The sequence below is a fragment of the Crinia signifera genome, chromosome 1 (assembly GCF_055691185.1).
Source record: "Crinia signifera chromosome 1, ASM5569118v1, whole genome shotgun sequence".
NCBI classification, from domain to species: Eukaryota; Metazoa; Chordata; class Amphibia; order Anura; family Myobatrachidae; genus Crinia; species Crinia signifera.
This window is the reverse complement of record NC_139217.1, coordinates 136,375,466-136,396,746: the sequence shown is the minus strand read 5'-3', so window position 1 is coordinate 136,396,746 and position 21,281 is coordinate 136,375,466. Positions and strand designations below refer to the sequence as shown.

Below are 21,281 nucleotides of genomic sequence, written 5' to 3'. Positions count from 1 at the left end.
TATTGGGAAAAAGAGGGAGATATGGACAAAACCTACTGTATGGAGAGAGAGAGAGGGAGAGAGAGAGAGAGAAAGAAGTAAAAATAGCAAAACAAATTAAAGAAAATAAAAGAGATAAAAACATGGGAGAAAGAAAAAGGGGAGATTGCTACTGAGACATGAAGGGGGTGACAGATGGGTAATTTAGTAAAATGCAGGTTTACAAAATGGAGGTGTTTCTCAAAACAACCAGTCATATGTTAGCCATTTTCTAGACTCTACCAGATAAATGATATACAGAATCTGATTTGATGCTATGATCAAGACCTCCAGTAAATTGCCTCAAATGCAGAGAGGCACGGAATAGAAGGCAAGGGGCCAGATGCACTAAGCTTCAAAAGTGATCAAATTAAAAGTGATAAACAACCAATCAGCTCCTGTCTGACATTTTTCAAACGGGATGCGGTCATTTGGTCTACTGCATTATGGTCGACAGTCATTAGGTCGAATCCATTAGGTCGACATGCTAAAAGGTCGACATGACTCTAGGTCGACATGGGAAAAGGTCGACATGATTCTAGTTCGAAAGGTCATTAGTTCGACAGGTCATTAGTTCGACAAGGTCATTAGTTCGACATTGTCTATGTCGACATTCACAAGGTCGACATGGAGTTTTTCACTGTTTTTTGAGCCAACATGTGCCGACAGGCGGTATTTCATGCCCTACCATCCACTAGGGCGTGGTGGGAGAATAAAATAGTGTGCCGAGCGTAGCGAGGCACCGTGCCCGACGCATAGCGAGCGCAGCGAGCGATGCGAGGGGATGCAGTGCACTTTAAACTGTGTCCATGTCGACTGTGTTGACATTCAGGTAAAAAAACAGTGAAAAACCCCATGTCGACCTTGTGAATGTCGACATAGACAATGTCGAACTAATGACCTTGTCGAACTAATGACCTGTCGAACTAATGACCTTTCGACCTAGAATCATGTCGACCTTTTCCCATGTCGACCTAGAGTCATGTCGACCTTTTAGCATGTCGACCTAATGGATTCGACCTAATGACTTTCTACCATAATGCAATAGACCAAATGATCCCAACCCTTTCAAACACAGTCTGTGACATGGCAGGTAGGAACTGATTGCCTGGCTGTTTATCACTCTACATTTTAGCACTTTTGAAGCTTAGTGCATCTGGCACAAGGAATGGCAGGAGAGAGGAAAATCGCTGGTATGCTGGGCACAATAGCTAGCAACTTGGCAAATGACAGTTCCAAAATTCTAGTTTCTATATAAAGCACTGACTAGACATTAAAATATTCCACCGTAACTAGATTGCCTAATCAGAGTGCAAACCATCCATTTCTCTGGCTCTGTACTTTTTTTCTTCTTCTATGGAGCCTTAATGCTATATCATGAAGTAGCAAGTAGCCTGGCAAGCTATTTTATGTGGAGAAGACTTGAATAGAAATATTCAAGTATTTTTATAACCTTGCAGTAAATAAACGTTGGTGAGTTCTAAGTGTCTGATGTCTATGGCTGAACCCACAATGGCTACTTTTTTAGATATCTTCTGGACGAGTTTAAGTGGTCCAGCCATTTAAAAAAAATACAGTATACAGTATATTCCTCTAATTGATAATAACCTGATTTGCAAGAATGTTTATTCATTTTCCGGCCCCGTTGAGGCTTGTTCACATAGGTGTTAAAAAACAGTGTTAATGAAAAACTTAGATAAACCCATCACCTGAACAGTACATTACATTAGTAAGCGTTCATTACAGTGTCACGATTTCCCTGCAGAATATTGTTCTATGTACTCTATGAGTGTCTGTTTAAACCTCCTAATTGAAACAAAGAATCTGACCACAGAACATAGATTTTTTTTATTTTGTGTTAAAGTTTTTTTACATGTATTTTAATAGTTGACAATAGATGCTAAATGCTTATAATGAATGTACATTTGTAAAGAAGGCCTTTACAGTTGAAAACAATATTGCAATAGATCCCATACACAGGAACAGTGGCTTCCACATCTCATGTCCTGGAGCCATGAGGTTACTCAGAAGCGAAATAATTGACTGATCTTTGACCGAGGTTGCATGTTTGTTTACGGTATATGCCGGCGGTTGGAATCCCTGCAGTCGAAATATCGATGTCGCAATCCCGACTGCCACAATGCCGACAGGGGGGGGGGGCCTGGTTCGCCCCCCCCCCCCCTGCAGGCTCCCTGCGCTCGCCACGCAGCGGGCCCGGTGCCTCGCTACACTCGGCACACTATTTTATTCTCCCTCCATGGGTGTTGTGGACACCCATAGAGGGACAAAGTGCCGGCATTGCGGCGGTCGGGATTCCGGCGTCGGTATTTTGACCGCCGGGATTCCGACTGCCGGCATATTGACCACATCCCGCATGTTTATATGTAGCCTCTAGTGCTCACAAAGCCACTAATGGGTGTATCAAAACAAATCCAGTTGACTGCGGCATTTTCATATTTTAAACAGTGTTTGTGTACCCATTCACAGCTGTGGATGCATTAGCGTACAACTCTGATTCTATGTATACATAGACGTAGCCATGCACATCGTGACTACATTGTGTTCGGTGCACCAGGTCGCACCTGTGACTGGGGTACAGGGCTGCCTGCCAATGTAATGTAGGGGGCCGCGGGTGCAACCACGACCCTCCACCTGCAGTGCACCTGCTGTGCAATGTAGCCACGAGGCTACATCTGTACCTGTTCACCACACATAGGCCTGCTTTCATCCTTATCAGTTTGGAATATTGATAAACAAATGTATTTTTTCCCATTTTTTTTGCCCATTGGTTGCAGCCCCGATGTCAAGGGAACATAAACTGCTCATGTGTAGAACTAATCCATCAATGACTAATCCATCAAAGGATCATAGATAGTACAGCTGTCAATGGTCATCACTGCAATAAAAAAAGATTTGTTTTAATAAAATCATGTAGGTTAAGTTTTAAATGTTTTTGACTTAATTCAATCATGAAAAAAGCTGACCATTTCTGAGCGGCATTGGGCAGATGTTGGACAGCCGATACTGCTTTCACATTACAGTGCAAGATCCCAGTCCGCCAGTTTCACAATAAACCCGGGTCACTGTTTATACACAAAGCGACCCGGGTTTAACCCTACTTATAACTCAAGTCGAATTGCCAGGTTGGTTGACACAGCACCTCGACCCAGGTGGACCAGGCAGCAGCTCGGCAATAACCTGGGTTTTAACTGCGACGTGAAAGGGGTATAAGTGTTTTTTTTTTATTTAAAACTAACGTTTTTCAGAGAACCCACCTAAACGTAATAAAAATGTAATATAATAAAACGTATTTAATTTAAATGTAATCTTTGGGAGCTGAAGTTTGAACATGGGAGTTCCACTGTAGAATATCCTCAGCAAACAAACTAGCAGGGAAGGTAATACTGTTGGTATGCTCGGTAATTTCTCAAGGTCATCCTTTTAATTGCATTGATAACATTACTGAAAGTCATTTTCATTATCACATTCTGTCATTTGACTACCGCTGGCACTTGCTGTATTACATATCAGCTCTTTATTCTCATTTTGTTTGCTTCCGAGGATAGTAAATTTCTTAGATCATTCATGCGGCTGTCTGCGGCATATATCTTGCTAATAGTGGACCATTTGTTAGAATAACGCCACCAAGTCCTCAAATCCCTTGTAAATTAGTTTCACAAATTTTCTTCAATCAAATTAGTCAGAAAGCTACCTGACAATCGAGCCCAATACACATCCTTTAGATTTCCTTCCATAGCACCAAGGACCTGTTTTAAGCATCTGAACTCTCCATTACTCCCCCCAGGACAAATCACGTTTTGAATAATGAAGTAATTTATTCTGCATAATATATTATAGGATATGTAATGGAGCTTGTCTCAAACTAAAGTATTCCTTTAATATATGGCAATAATGTTTCCCATTGCCCAGAAGAATATTAATACTTCATTTTTTGATTAGACAGAAGGGTTAGGGCAGATATCTGATCAATATGCATTGCAGATGCTGACAAACATCCAACGCTAAGCATTAGTGTAGATGTGATTGTTTAATGTTGGCAGTAAGATGAATTCAGCTTCTAGCATGCAGTCAAGCAATCACAGGCAGAAATTGAACTGGCATCTGTTTGCTTTAAAAAAAAGAACCTAATAATCAGAGTTGCTGAAATATCACTTAAAATGTCACACTGGTTAAGAAAACCTGCTATAGAGTGATTGGTGGAGAAATAAGTACAATAACTCTTATACTGGCACATTGTACTTAGAAATCTGGAGGTGGCAAGTGCAAGGAGCGATGCTTGCAATGGTTCAAGTGCTCCTGCAGTATATATATTTGAACTTTTACACTTTATATTCTCTCAAGATCTAAAGTGAAAAATGAGAATGGTTTGATATCTTCTAATACAAGAACACTTAAAGGGAAATGCAAAATGAATAGCCTTGGGATGTGTGGAGATAAATATTGTGAAATTAAGCATTTTAAGAAAAAATAGCTGTAATTGCTAAATGTAACGTACAGTATTTAGAATGCAGGCAGTTGATGTTTAATGAAAACTGTAAGCTTGAATTAGGCTATCATAAGTGATATAAACAGATTTATATAATCGCTAATTCCAAATGGCGCAGGGGCCTATTTATCAAGCTTTCGAGCCTCTTTAATCAGTTTATGCTCAATGCAGGAGATAACGGTGATATCCCTTACGTTCTTGTCATAATCACCTCATAGCGCTATGCCTTCCAATGTATACCAATTTTGGAATAGTGCAATTTATCAAACTTCAAACACTAATGGGGGTATTCAGTTAATATTGCCAGCTAAAATCCCTGTGGCATACGGAATGGCCATTCAATTTAATCGCTTTTTTCCCGTGCCTAAAAATCGTGATATCAGACATGGAATCTCATGAGATAAGCTGCGATATCGATGGGTTTTTCCTTCACGTGACCCCCGGTTTTGCAAGTTTTATGTGGACTTTACCTCATAGCTGATGGATCTGTAAGGTTCTGCCTGACATCAGGTATTCATGCCCAGATTGGCTACTCAGCGTGTCCCCACACATTCCTAGGGAGAGAGACTGGGAGTGACCTCTCGTTAATTTTTTTTGTGTAGGAATCGGAGATGGTACATGACACAAAGAGAACATGACCTCTTTAATTGGGGAACAAGGGCAGTGTGAGGGTGCTTTTTATTTAATAAAAGACATCCCCATTTAGTTTCCCTGTCCTGTCTTTTATTTAATTTTTTTTTTTTTTAAATGTGGACTATAAGTGCAAGTGTGCGCTTAATCTCTTGCATTCTGGTACTTGCAGTTGTTCTTTTATGACAGGGCACTCCTTGCTGGTATCTGTGGGTCGCATTTAAAAAAACAATATGATCAACTCTTATATTATTATTTACATATTACCAATGCATCCAAGGGCCACCAAGGGGTGTAGTTGTCCTTGGGAAAGAGGATACCCTTTTTTCTGGGGGGGGGGGGGGGGGGGGGGGATTCACACTTGCCTAGGGTCCAATACCAGTCTAGGCTCCAATTTGGTGAGATGGATTCCATGCTCTTTTTTGTTGTTGTCTAACTCGGGCCCTCATTCACTATGGATAGCTTATGGCGATCCGCAGTATAGTTTCCCGATGGTCATGATGTTTCTCTAATACTGCGATCGCATCACAGTTTTATGCGGACACAAATGCTGGTGGTATGCTGTTATTAGGTGGACAGTGTCTAGGTCGACAGTCAATAGGTTTACCACTATTGGTCGACAGGTAGAAGGTTGACACACGAAAAAAGGTTGTCATGTTTTAGGTCAACATGGTGAAAACGTTGACGCAAGCAAAAGCTCGTCATGGAAAACGGTCAACATGAGCTTGCCATGATTTATTTTTTATAAAAACCGGCTTGTTCATACTTTACCATCCCAGTGGGCATAGAGGGAGACTATAATAGTTTGCTGAGAGCAGGGAGGCACCGTGCCCGAAGCATGCAAGGGGACCTGGTACTGTACACTAATATGCTGTACATGTTTAGGCCTTCCCAACATCTAAGGAAGAGCTGGGTATGTCCCCAAAAATGATGACAACAGGGGTCATGGGGATAGGACATGCCCTCCACCCAGAGCCAGATTAAGGCCTAAATGGGCCTGGAGCTGAAAATGATCAAGGGCCTAGTATGCGCAATAATAGGAGTTGTGGCCAGGACCTAATAATGTGGGTGGCGTGACCAGTGTTCTGTTTGGGTGGTCTGCTCATGGGTGTGTCTCTATTTGTGTAAATACTTTCTACTAATTATATATGCCTGGAAAGGCAGGGGGCTGGCATAGGAAAAATGCAGGGAGATATATTGCTGGGTGCACTACAAAGGTGCACCCGCAGGATGCCGATGTCCTAAGATACTTGCGGGATGAGGTGGCACTCCAGTCATAAAAAAAATACTGAAAGCCAAAACTTGGTAGACAACATTTCAGCACCTTTTATGTCGTCACCTAAGTTTACCACACCATATATCCCTTATACAAATCATGCAACACAATAGTAACCCCCATATACTGTACTTGCCTCTTACACATTATACCACATGGCATGAGCCAAAATTCACACTATGCCCCACAGATTAAGGCAAAATTCACATTTTGCCACATGGATTGAGCCAAAATACACACTATACCAGGCATGTCCAAACAGTGGCCCTCCAGCTGTTGTGAAACTACACGTCCCAGCATGCCTTGACATAGTTTTAGCATTCCCTAATAGCAAAACTGTGGCAATGATGAGACTTGTAGTTTTACAACAGCTGAAGGGCCATAGTTTGGACATGCCTGCACTATACCAAACAGATTGAGCAATAATGCACAATACGCTTCACAAATAGGGGCATTGCGCGCCAAAGGCGCGCATTAAAAATTTACCCCATAATGCCCATTACATGTTAAGCCTCACACCATAATCTCCATTACATATTATGCCAAACACCATAATGCCTATTAAAAATTATGCTACATAAGTGTTGCTTACCTACATGTACATTGCCAGGGGTTCCATGCTCGTTGCCATGTGGGATTACATGCTCATTGCCAAGGGGGAATACATGCTCGCGGTAACTGGGGGACAGCTGCTGCCGGGCAGAAATGACAGCCATTGACAGCCGGGCAGAGAGCAGGGGGCTGCCCGGCTGTATTCAGAGCACCGCATGACATGGCTATTTAAAATAATACCCCTTTCACACCAGAAAATTCAGGGATTTACCCGGGAATATGGTCCCAGGATCATGCAGGGACATTCCCAGACTGGCCCCTTTTACTCCAGCCTAGTCCCTGCATTTTCTGGTGTGAGGGGGAGAGAAAACCACCCCCGCCCCCCTTTAAACAACCAGCTATATCTTTGGAACCAACTGATCCATTTACATGTAGGCTTCAAATGATTTTGGTCCCGTGAAACAACATGAACAGCCATGAAATTACATTTCAGAAATGAAAAAAAAAAATTGGTTTACCTGCAATATCTCTAGAACCAATGAACCCATATGGACCAGGTATCAGATTGAAGGCCCAGCGATTTGATTCCAGGTTTGCCTGGCGGTATCTCCGGTTCCCAGGGGGCTAGCATCGCGGGGCTGGGCTCGTTGGAAAGCCCTGGCCCTCAGCTACAAAATAGGCCTATTTGTAGTGTGGGCCTGGAGCTGTAGCTCCATCAGGCCCATTGTTAATCCGGCCCTGCCTCCACCCATCCCTTAGCTTTGCCCCTTTTCAGGTTTAAATTTTTGCAAAGAACTAAAGTGTGGATGAATGTAATGTAACTTAGGAACACCTTAAGTGTGCAGTCTGGAACCTAAATCCTACAGAAGGATGTTGGCCTACAGGCAGTGAGGCCCAATGGATTTCCCCTGTACTCCTGTGGGCCAATCTAAGCCTAAGCAACAGCACTCAGACGCAGCAGTACACATCCACTTTAAGGACGCACTCATAGTTGTTGCTTTCACACTCTCCCTGGAATTATTTTTCAAAAGTAGGCAAATACAGCATGTCTCAGTATCTGCAATATCTCAGACACAGCTATTCTGCAGCATTAAAATTCTCCTTCACAGCTGTTATAAGGCAACTTACTGGCATTGCATTGTTGGCCTCGTTGGCTGCGAACAATGTGCACTTTGAGATGTAGTGCATCTTGGACTTCTCGTCCTAGGCCAGCCCCTCGACAGAGCTACACAATTATGGTTTGTTGTATAAACTGTCACTCAGAAACACAGCCAACCAGGATGTATATAGCTTTTCCTAACAAACTATTTACCCTTCCCACTGCGCACAAAACCACATAATGCATTCCAAACTGATATATATTTTTCATGCATACAAAGCTAATTCAGATGCATTCTAATTAATATTAAAATGTATGAGAAGGCTGATGAATAAAAAGAGAATAAGACATTTGCACATTTTGTAGGTATTGTACTATTGTATTTGACTTCCTATTATACATATATGATGCACCCATTCCAGGAAAATTGAGGAAGTCATCAAATTCCCCCGTGTTTACTCTATGTACCGTCTGCGGCAGCCAAGGACAAACACTTAGAAAGTTACCTTATACAAACTGTCTGACAATATCACAAGAATTCCTGAAGCTACTTCTGAAATCTAATCGGCATAAAAACTTTTTACCAGCTCATAGTTCCACTAGATGTTACTAGGCAACAATAGGGAATCCTTCCACTCGCTCTGATTTTTAGATCCAATTGTATGCATGAATTAGTCATTTTTGCCCTGAAAAGCAGAAATTGAAGTTGAGAATGAACATGCGGAGATTGGTGCGCTTGCCTTCCATGCCAGCCTGTCTTCTTAACATCTATTTTTTATGTCAGAGATTTTATGCAGTGATGAGGTTTATATTGAAAGCGTGATGACATATTGCAGCCATCACGGGAGTCTTCTTTGATATTAAAATATGAATAAACTTTCATTTGAAACTGTCTTCATCCTTCAATACATAAGGGCCACCAAACCTCAGGATTGATTGCAGTGTTAAAGGATTAGATCAGTGGAATTAGATTTCCCTATCAGAACCATTGAATTCATCCCTGGTGTCTCATTGATATTATAGCTTGAGGAAGAGAAGCAGGCGTCCTGCTCGGAATGACTTTAAGCAATCAATGTCACTTTCCTTTATGTGACTTTTTGCAGGTGTGTATTCTATTTTAGGCACTTGTGGGGAAAAACAATGGGAACTCGGTTGATACTTTTTTGGCTGCACAGCGAGAGATTATTATGGGGGACATTTATAAAAGCAAATGCTGCTGTTAATGCTGTGCGATGTGAAATGATATTTCCATGATATACTTAACTGTGATGGCTATAGCGGGGATAGTTTTCTTTACCGGTAGCAAAAAGCATGCAGGTGGTTTCAAATCAGTTTTTTCAAGTTAGAATTATGATATTTAAAGCACATCGGTCGATTATCAGCCACAATTTTAGATATGTATCTGGGCTAAGACTTGTTATGTTAGTCTGTACCCCCCCATACACAGAGGCCAATGGTGATACCCAGGGTCTGATTAAGGTTTCAGATGCCCTAGGCTAATATACATGTAGCTTCCCATGTAATGCTGCTAAACACATGTGTGTGGGTGCTCAGAGTCTCACCATTCATACTGCCTATGTGCATGTAACAAAGGGCATATGACTGGCATGTATGGTCTAATGCAGGCATGTCCAAACTGTGGCCCTCCGGCTGTTGTGAAACTACACATTCCAGCATGCCTTGCTATAGTTTTAGCATTCCCTTATAGCAAAAATGTGGCAAAGCATAATGGGACTTGTAGTTTCACAACAGCTGGAGGGCCACAGTTTGGATATGCATGGTCTAACGCATGTGGCATGGGAAGGAGGCTTTGGCCTTATGCTGCCCAGCTGGCACTGTAGCACAATGTACATAAAGTAATGGTTTCATCAGTAAGTTACATTGGCACAGCCATCCGGCAGTTACCTTAACAACTTTACCCTCCCAGTACCGGCGCCATAGGCTGTAGCCTAATCAGCCTATTGGTTAATCAGGCACTGGTGATGCCTAAATTTAGGGGTTCTTTTAATTGATAATATTAATATTAGAACATTTTCATGATTTCTCCAAAAATATAGTTTTTTTAAGCACAATAAATGACACATATTAAGAGAGAACAGATGCTGCATTTGTTGTACTGGACCCCGCATGAGCTGCATTTTCTAGCAACAAAACAGTTGGAGAAATAGCAGGAGCTCTCCGAGTACAGTCCGGATGTGGGAGTTCGGCAAAACTCCATAACAGCGTGTGACTGACAAGTGTAGGAAAACTGCCAGACATACTATATGCAGAACAGACATTGAGGAGTCTTTAAAGAGCAACCAGGGGACAGATAGCTTATATTTTCCTTGACATGGGGATATATTTGATGGCAGCATGACAGAACCTCAAAATATACTTAGTTTTCCCAGGTGCAGCACAGCCATTAAAGGAACTTAGAGAAGCAATAGCGACATTGATTTACCAATAAGTTATAGACTAATGTAAAATGCATCTTGTCAGCATGTAAGCTATGCAGTAGCTATTGCGGGAATAATATATAGATAGGCATTTGCGTGTAGTGTATCAGCTGCAATATGTACAGTGTAGTGCTCTTTAAGGTTACAGATATCAGGTCCCTGGGAAACTACATGGACAGGGGTCCTCACATTTCTGCGTTTGTCCTCTCACATACTGTATAATAAACCATTGGAATTTCTCAGATCCATCTAATATATTGGATTATCTTGACTGTACGTTGAATATAATGCTGTTTATGGTTTCTGTGCATGGACTGCTGCCCATGTTGTTGAGCTACGGTCTGTCCTTACCGGAAACTACAAGTATACATGCAAAAGACAATGTATTTGTGTTCCTACATGACATTGGCATAATCAGTTTTCAGGGCTGCAGCAAAACATGTGCCCACAAAATGTAATAATCAGCAACGGGCAGCATTTAACTGCCTTTGGTACTGCACCTGAGGTATGTGACCACAACATTAATTTCTATTGTAAGCCGATTCTCCAGCTAAGTCCCCAGGTGGCCATTTATATATGTTTAGAGGAGGTTTTGTCTCTCTAAGCCTATGAGCTAACCACACACCTCGATCCATGATAAAAGCATAATTTATGTATGAAATCTGTGTGGTACCTGGTGTCAAATGATACAGAGCAGAGCCCATGTACAGTATTTGTGAGACAATGAAGGGACTGCCCAAAAGGGAACACTGTGAGGTTGACACATGATTGCAATATATTGTAACAAAATGAAATTCAGTTTAGAATGTTATTAGGTGAGTGCAGTATATATAATATATACAGGTTCAGTCACTCATATGTGAAATGCTTGGGTCCAGAACCCCTTTGGTCTTAGGATTTTTGTTGTATACTGTATCTTTGCATATACATAATAAGACATTTTGAGGATGGGACCCAAGTCTAAACTTCAAATTAATTTATGTTTCATGCACACCTATAGGCTGTAATAAATAAATACATTGATAAAATGTGTGTATGAAATATCAGATAGCAAAGTCAGGGCTCAAAGTTTCATATATCCTGTTCAGGGATGCGCAACCTATATACAGGATCCTAATTGATGTTGGGATTCCAGTGCCGGTATCCCAACACTAGTCAGGATGCCAGTGTCAGCATAATGACCACTGGCAACCTGACCGCTGGGATGCTGACTGCATACCCTCTGTACAGCATTATGTAAATTAGTGGCGGTATATAGATAAATATATGTGTATATATAACATATCTCAAAAAGTATATACTGTTACCAGTGGGTTTAAATTTGAGGAGACCCAGATGGGTGGATTCCCAGAAAAGTACTTTAACAAATCATTCTAATATTAAAATATGAATTTATTAAAAAGTATACTTACAGTATCAGCGGTCATCAGCAGAATTTCCAATACAGCATACACATCAGCAAACTCAGGAGCCCCGCCCTCTGTGACAAGAGGCTGAGTTGGATTCAATTATTCCTGGTACTTCTGCAGTCAGTGTTTCATCCAAGAATGAGGCTGCTCTAACACTGACAAGAGTCCTAGCCATATAGTCCATATAGTCCATAGAACACCTGAGCACGCTGTTTCATAGGTGCAAAGTTCAGACTGTAACATTATAACATTATAATAAATGTACCTCAACTATGAATGTATTGTCCCAGGATTAAGACATGGTTGAAAACCACTTGACTAGTAGTGACCTTTGTCTATTGGGAAAAACATATATTAGAAACTAAAATAGTCTAAATCAGCTTAAGGGAATTTATATGTATATTTTCCCTTCTTGTCCTACCACCATTTGGGCGGGATGTACTAAAGGGAAAATGCGGTAAAAGGGGGTTTTACCGCATTTTCATATTTACCATTAGCCAACCGCCCCGTCTCCGCTGTGCAGGGTATCGCCACCCATCCGCCGTCTGCGCCCCCCCCCTCCCGTCCTCCTTTGATCTCCTCCTCCCCCAGCAGGTGTCACAGCCGCGAGGACATCCGGCTGCAGGGGGGAGGAGGAGACGCAGGGGCCACTTGCAGCCGCCGGGATGTGACGGAGACCCCCGCAGACAACATCACAGGTATCGCGGGGGTCTCCGTCACCGCAACCCGATGCTAGCCACATATGTTAGAACATATGCGGCAGCATCGCGGCGGGTGTCAGGCGAAGGGCGGCGATTTATATTAATACATCCCACCCTTTATATTCATATGACAAACACCCACTATACTTCTAAAGATTATATTGTATACCAAAGCAATAATATATACATTTATAGTATATTCTTACCAAGTTAGATTACAACCCTTTCTGACATAGAATTGAATTGTCAGTATACAACCTGACGTAGAATGATTAACTACTGTGTCGGCATAGGTGTGTGTACTGAAGCTAGTTTAAATGAGCTAGTGCAAAAACAAAACAACCTGAGATCACTCACATCAGACTAATGAAATATACTGTATACAGGTGGAGCTGGGCTCATTCAGGCAGGGGCTGGCGAAATTATCAGCAGCCCCCGCTAGCCGCCAGCTCTCGCCACGGGGCGCCCGCACACAAGACACTCGCACGCCCAGTGGGAACGGAGCTCCCCGCCGCCGCCGACCCCCGACTCCCCCGCCGCCTCTCCCGCCGCTGACGATCCCCCTTGCCGCCCCAAAACCCCCCCAACCCTGCCCATCTCCCTGAACTGGAGATGGCCAGGATGCCGCTGCCCCACTGCCGAAAGACTGGGACGTACATGCGCGTGAGACGCACGTGCATACCAGTTCAATAGAGTCCCTGACCGCCAGCGCTCGCCAGAGGGGAGGTTCTTGCAGGCGCCGAGCAAAGATGACAGGGGCTCCATCTGTATATTTTATATTTTCATCAGTCCTGCTACATATACATACTGTACACATATACAACAATGAATGCTGCTACATCTGTACAAAATAACCATATATATATATTCTCTGTATTGTGTGGCACTCTGATGATATGAGTAGATGCCTTGGTGCCTTCCAGAAAATCTGTATATGCTGGGGGATCCCCCTTCCCTGGTTGGGGGAGGCGGAATAAGGCGGCACTCACAGGACTTAAATTTAAAATGTTTTTTAGTAGCTTATTCAAAAAAATACATAGTGGTTGTCCATAAGCTTGTCAACATTTCAAGGCCATGCCTTTTCTTCTGGACGGACAATGGAAGGAAAGTGGGTACTTGTGTATTATAGCGGCGCCCATCGCATCGCATACCATAAGGCATACAATGGTATGCGATGCGATATCGTGCGATGTTGTACAATGGCATACAAGTTTCAAATTGTATGACATTGTATATGGCATACAATGCCATACAATGCGATGGGATGCGATTACAAATCGTATAAGCACCCTAATGGGTGCTTACAATGTTAAATGCACCCTAATGGGTGCTTACAATGTTGAATGCACCCCCACGTCACCCCCCACTATAAACGTGAACCCGAAGCGTGGCGAGCGGCGGCGGTACGCGTCCTACAACCTTTTCATACCCCCTCTATCCACGTTGGCGTGGAGTTGATTTATATAGTGTGGCGAGCGCAGTGAGCCACCGAGCCCGAATCGTGGCGAGCGCAGCGTGTCCCGCGAGGGGATGCACATAACTTCACAGGTATACGCGTCCCCTCACGGGGCTCGCTGCGCTCACCACGCTTCGGGTTCAAGTTTATAGTGGGGGGTGCATTTTACATTGTAAGCACCCATTAGGGTGCTTAAAACCACCCATTAGGGTGCTTGTACAATTTATAATGGAATAGTGGTGTAAAATCGCGTCGCATCGCATCGCATGCCATCGGGTGTATGGCATGCGATGCAATGCGATAAAAACATTGCACGACCAACATCGGGGGCGCCGCTATAATACACAAGTACCGGAAAGTGCAAGTGCAAAAAGCAAGAACAAGAATGGTGAGCTTACTTACTATTTAAAGCCGATGTGGTGTCCTCCCGCTGTGCTCCCGGTGCTTGCGAGCTGTGCTTCCGGGTGTCGGACGCTGCGTCCGACTGAAAAGGGGAGGCAACAGACAAAAACTACTAAATCGGAAGGATCCATAAATATAACACATTAACACATTAGTGTTAAGCAGGGCCCTCTTTCCATCCAGGTCTCACAGCTCTCTTCTCTCGCACTTCAGTTACAGACCTCTCTTGCTTAGCTACCAGCTATACTAGCATCTCTTCACACTCATAATCGCTTATCCTCCCATGATAGTACGTGGACAACTCCTTTGCTTCCCTACATCTCAACTGTATTGTGTATCAAACATGCAAAAGTGTAGTGAGTGCAGATAAGATGTGTTTATCCTAAATGGTCTGTACATTTCCTTTACTGTAAACAAAACCATCTTTTATTTCCCACAATGGTAATTATCAATCACAACTTTGAAGAATTTTGGCGAGATGTAATAGGATGTGATTTTTAGTCATGTTTTAAAATCGCACAAAATTGCATGTAAAAAAATCACATATTTTAAAAAAAAAACGTGCAAATGTAATAGGGTGTAATTTTTTTTAGACAAAATTGGAATTCACATGCGAGGTGCATACACACTGTAAAATTTTTTGGACCAATTTCGTTGAAAGACATTTCCCTTGAACCCAGTGTCCTGGACAAAAGATGTTGACGACGAACGAAAGACGAAAGATCTAGCTACAGTTTATAGACTCTTTTTTAAGAGATATCCAAATTGAGCTGCATGCACAGTTGACGAACAATCTTGATGAACAACTGGTGGGTATGCACATTATTATTCGTCATTCGTCACAAATGCACTGAAAGAGATTTTGATCTATTTCGATCATTTGGCCAAAATGGAAGAGAGAAATTGGTCAAAAAAGTTGGTAAAAAAAACTGTACTATGTGTATGCACCTTTAGTGTGCTTTTCAGTAAAAAAAGTGCGGTTTTTAGTAAGGAAAATGTGCGATTTTTGGACATGTGCAATTTTTAGTACTGATAATGGGCAATTTTTTAGACATGTGCGAAAAAATTGCCCCTCCTGGACATAACCAGCTCATTGGGCCAGACCTGGTTTCAAAAATATGAGGGAACAAAAGGTCCCTGGTGGGACTTGTAGTCTGACTGTAAAAAGCTATTTTTGAAATAAAATTTTTACGCGACCAATACCGACATGCCAGGGACAGGACCGGCCCAAGATTCCGAGGCTGGTTTCAGGAATACAAGGGACCCCTATGCTTTTTGCCTCCTATATTTTTGGAACCAGGTCTGGCTCAATGAGCCCGGGGCTGGTTATGCTCAGGAGGGGGGACCCCACACCATTTTTAACTTTTACACATTTTTTAAGACAGAACCATGCATAATTGAATTGAAATGTGACCAAAAATTGCCAGGTCGAAATGTGCGATTTTTACCACAATTCGCACCCTATCAAATGTGGGATTTTCGGAAAACGTGCAAATTCGGACGTTTGTCAACAAAAATGTCTAAAAAAATCGCACCCTATTACCTTTCGCCCTTTATCTTATGAGTCTTTGCAACAGCCAATTTCGGTGAAAAATAATTATTTGTAAGAATAACTTTCCCAACAGACTGCTCACAGTTTGCTCCGCATTGTTATTATCTGAATGTCAGGTAAGAGAATGTTATTATGCTGTTTTCTGAGAATGAATGCTGGCAGCCACTGTTAGTGACTTCTGTGAAATTAACATATTCATAATTCAGAGTATATTAACAATGCGTCATTACTCTCTAGAGTCGTTGTTTAGTGATTTCAGAGCCAGAAACCTAAAGCTTTGAGATTTCAAAGTAACCTGTTACAGCCGGAATCATGTTATAAGCACATTTTACCGCAGTTTATAAATATTAGATACAATTATTGTACTAATGGTTGTGATGTTCTTTATTAGACAGAGCTACCACTGGTGTTTGTAGCAGATACCACTTCTTATTGGGGGAAATGGCATGGCAGTGCTCTCATCCCATGGTCTTATTTCCCACCTGGTGTTAACATGATGAATTCCTATGCTATACATGGCTCTGGTACTGGAAGAGTATACGAGTCCTTGTATCCCATTCCTCCACAGGAAATAAGCCAAGGACAAGGCCCCGATTTGTAAGTCTGTATAACTTATGTATTTATTAAGCAAATAAGTGTTATTAATGTCTTTACTACTTAAACAAATACATTTGTATTAGGACTCGGAGTTGACGTTATAATTTTCTCAGATGTTTTTGTGTATATCTAGAACAGCTCATGTAGTGTAAACATCTGGAAAAGCTATGTGATACATACTGTAGATTGCTTTGTTGATTAAAGTTGTCTCTAAAAGCCATTTGTGTGCCACAGAATATATAATCAGAATAATCAATGTCATAGACTTCCATTATTAGAAGAATAGCATTTTATGGCTTTAGCAATACGTCATCTCCCTAATGTATTCAACATTAAACCCCTAACATGATCTTAAGAATCAAATGTGATATCTTTGTGGTTGCTCCCTAGAACATTGTTTATTTATGTGTGCACTATAGTACAACCACCATAATAGTGTACATGTCATAAGCAGACCTCATATACAGAGTGGTGCAGTCTCTCAACATGAGCACATTCAAATTGGGCCACACACACACACAGGAATGCATACCTCCCAGCTGTCCCATTTTTTACAGGAGAGTCACATCCGAAGTCAGAAGTGTCTCGCGGGGGTGGGTAGTTGGGAGTCACCCCTGTCAGTGCGAGGAATAGATGCTTTGCTCTTTGGTGCTCAAGGCAAGCTTGATTCTGTAGTAATTGGGATTTGTTTGTGTGATCTCCATTGCAAAAATCCCATGTGGTGTAATGACGGATATTGATACTGCAGGGTTTTTAAAGCAATTGACCCAATTTTAAAGCAATATATTTTGCGATGACAACATGTTACAATTACACAAAAATTTGAGCTTCGAGACGCAGTTCTTTTCACAGTCATTTTCAGAAACACCGGCCAGCCATCCCCGCAAAGGTCTCTGCCTGTCAAATTGATGGTACAAGGGTAATAGAGCCTGCATGGATACCCTCTTTAAAAATGTTGCATTTGTTTCAGAGTTCAACTTTTGTATTTATGGAACATGTTATGACCAAGGAAAGCTGAGTGATGAAATGAAGTCACCATGGGCCTTATTTTGGTTCATTCTTTCTGACAAAATCCTTCTTAGATGGGCAAAACCATGTGCACTGCAGGTGGGGCAGATGTAACATGTGCAGAGAAAATTAGATTTGGGTGGGGTTTTACTTCAAAGTGAGATCTATATTGCAGTGTAAAAATAAAGCAGTCAGTATTTTCCCTGCACAGAAACAAAATTACTCACCCAAATCTAATTCTCTCTGCACATGTTACATCTGCCCCCCCTGCAGTGCACATGGTTTTGTCCATCTAAGAAGGATTTTGTCAGAAAGAATGAACCAAAATAAGGGCCCATGTGACTGTGGCTTGTCACAAGGTGGAACAACAGTCTGTGATTATCATGGCTTATGGCCTATTGGTAGCACATGGGCACAACATATAGCATTGCTACTCTGGAGCCGTCAAGACCAGAGTTTGATTACAACTTTAACTACTGAGTGGATATCCTCCGAGGTTCTCCAGTTTCCTTCCAATCCCTAAACCATACTGCTAACTTAATTTGCTTCTTATTAGATGACCCTTAGGGCCTGATTGAGATGGAATTGTTGGCCTGCGAAGTCACAGCCAGAGCGATTATTAATGACTGCACATTTGCATGGTATACAATGGTCAATCCTTGCAAAACACAGCCATCGCTGGCCAATTGCAAGTTGATTGACAGGCACTGGGCATTTGGGGGCAAGACTCCGGCGTTTTCTGGTAATGCCCCAGAAAACACAGGTGGCTTCCGGCCGTTGGTAGCCAGGGATGCTGATGTCATCAGCGGTCTCGATCTCTCCACAGCCAATGCAGCGCCAAGTAAGTTTCAGCTTACGTGGCGCTGCACAAAGGGGGGCGGGGGATTCATTAGATAATGGAATTAAGTTCCCCCTCTGGGGTGGGATTTCACTCATGCGGGGCGGTATAGGGCAGAACCTGATCTCTGGACTCCGAACATTTGCAGCCAGCGATCAGATCTGAATCTGGCCCTTTTGTGAGTTTGTTTCTTTGATATGGAAACGAATGTAGATTGCACATTCTACTGGAAATATAACAGAATAAGGGCCAAATGCATTAAGTTTCAAAAGTGATAAAATGGAGAGTGATAACCAACCAATCAGCTCCTGCATGACATTTTTCAAACTAAGGGGGAGATTCTCTAAAAATCTCCGCCCCCCTTCGCCGCCCATCGCAATTATAATTATCGCATATGTTCTAACATATGCGATAATTATAGCAAAGGACAGCTCTTGCGTTAAGAGCTGTCCTTTGCGGTGAGAGTCGCCGGGTCCCAGCAGGTCCCGGTGGCTCCCCCTCCCTCCCACACCCGATGCTGCTGCTGCTGCGCCGTGCTCTCCTCCTCCCTGCACCCGGAAGAGGATCAGTGCAGGGAGGAGGTCACAGGTCCAGGCAGCACAGCTCTGTGCTGCCCGGACACAGGTGAGGGGGCGATGCGGGGGGGGGCGGGGGTCCGCGCGAGGCGACGGGGGGTCGTTGCGCGGCTGTGGGATGCGGTAGAAGCCCATTGGCTTCTATGGGGCATCGCCAGATTTTTCTGGCGATGCCCCCCCGCCGCGGTAACCCAAAATGCGGTAAAAACCCAGATAACTGGGTTTTTACCGCATTGTTAGCTTAGAGAATCTCCCCCACAGTCTGTGACATGGCAGGTAGGAGCTGATTGGCTGGCTGTTTATCACTTTTGAAGCTTAGTGCATCTGGCCCTATATATATATATTTTCTGTAAAGCAATGTTTAACAAAGATAACAGCAGTAATAATTAAGCTCTAAATTACTTTTGTTACAAACAGATTAAGTGATATAAACAGAATGTTATGAGGCTCTCATATTTTAACCTCAGTTTGCTTAAATTTGTAGTCATCGCCTAGAATATTTCAAAACATTTGACCTGAAATGGATTATGGGAGAAGAATGGGAACAGCCCTCATCTAGCCTCTGGGAATCTGCTCCATAAAAGTTTCTTGTATCATCTCTGTAAAAACAAATAAATAAAAAGTAAAAAAAATGAATCCCTACTGGCGTTTAGTACTTAGCAAGTCTATTATTTTCTCTCATTACTGAAAATGATATAATTATGCATATTAATAAAATGAGCTTTTGACTCTGGCTCAGTATTATATTTCTATGTTGGATTTAAAAAAAAATGTAATTGTCTTAAATATTAGTTGTTTTACTTGCCTTTTTATAGTATGTCTGTAAGTAAAAATGTATTATGAGGATTCCGTGGAGATAGAAATCCTCCCAGCAAGCAAGAACTAGAATAATTGTAAATTGTTTAATATGTGTTCGCACTTTTCCCCCTGCTATTGAGAACAGCACTCCTGTCAAAAATGTAGTTCCTCAGTTATGAACTTAAGTAAAGTGCATTTGTTCTTCAGCCTTGTGTGTTACTGTTTTTACAAAGTATTGATTCAAAGTGAAAAAAAGTCTCTAAAATCCCTGGTGGTACACAGAAAATCTTTACCAAAGGTAGACAAAACATAAATAGAATCTAGGAATAATTTACTAATCACAGAGCTAAGCAAATCAGTTCAATAGTAAAGTACTGCTCCTACATGTTGTGCAGATTCTATTGGGCATCATTACATATGTGCAGGCCTCTGCATATGTTCAAAAGAGCAGCCCCTCTCCCAGGGGCGGATTGGCTTCCATGTAGGTAGTAGTGCGCAACACAAACATAGCCTAATATGGCATTTTCTTAACGATCTCACTAGATCCCTTTGAAAATGCCCCTACATTGCTCTGTACACATCATCGGTGCGTGGCCCCGCATGTTGCTAAATGCATGTGTACAGCTGCACATCCATTTGCACCCAAGCGAAAATGTCCAAAACCCATTGAATGAGCCTTTCCAAAACAGGCTCAACAATGATTGATTTTTACACTGGTCACTAGTCATTGCAGCCGCCACATAGCCTAGGTCAGGGGTGTCCAAACTTTTTGCGACGAGGGCCAGATTTGGTGAAGTGTAAATGTGTGGGGGCCAACCATTCGGCCTGACATTCTTTGAATCATTAATCACATCAGAATGGTCCCCCACTCTGCCCCCATTCACTGTATTTCCCCCAGCCTGCCCATCCTTCACTGTATGTCTCCCATTCACTGTATGTTCCCCACTCTGCACCCATTCACTCTGTCTCCCAGCCTGCCCCCCTTCTCTTAATGTCCATCAGTGCCTCCATTCATTGTATGTCCCCAAGCCTGACCCTCCTTCACTGTATGACTCCCATTCACTGTATGACCCCCATTCACTATGTACCTCACTCTGCCCCCATTCACTGTATGTCCCCCAGCCTGCCCCTGCTCCCCCTTCTCTGAATGACCATCACTGCCTCCATTCACTGTATGTCCCCCAGCCTGACCCTCCTTCACTGTATGTCCCCCACTCTGCCCCCTCCCTCCTCTGTATGTTTCCCAGCCCTTTGTGTGAGCCAGAGGAAGAAGAGGCAAAGCAGGCACTGCAAGGACAGGAGATGCTTGGGCTCCCACTGCTACCATCCTCCGCTCTGCATGTTACGGGAGCATGCTACCCCCTTGCTGCCCCCCTCCCCAAACACTGCTGTCACTGTGATTGTGGAGTAGGGTGATATACAGTA

The 21,281-nt window shown here is 42.7% G+C and overlaps 1 protein-coding gene across 3 annotated transcripts in view; it reads left to right on the top strand.

Annotated features, from left to right (window-relative positions):
* LOC146060543 (UPF0462 protein C4orf33 homolog) overlaps window positions 1-20,062 on the top strand; it is a 79,825-nt gene extending 59,763 nt beyond the window's left edge. For all 3 annotated transcript variants that reach the window (XM_083173860.1, XM_083173879.1, XM_083173869.1), the window contains exons 6-7: window positions 16,432-16,637; window positions 19,543-20,062. In XM_083173860.1, the coding sequence (XP_083029986.1) occupies window positions 16,432-16,637; window positions 19,543-19,639 (303 nt within the window). In that variant the 3' untranslated portion in view covers window positions 19,640-20,062. The remainder of the gene's footprint in view (window positions 1-16,431; window positions 16,638-19,542) is intronic.
* The last annotated feature ends 1,219 nt before the right edge of the window (window positions 20,063-21,281 follow it).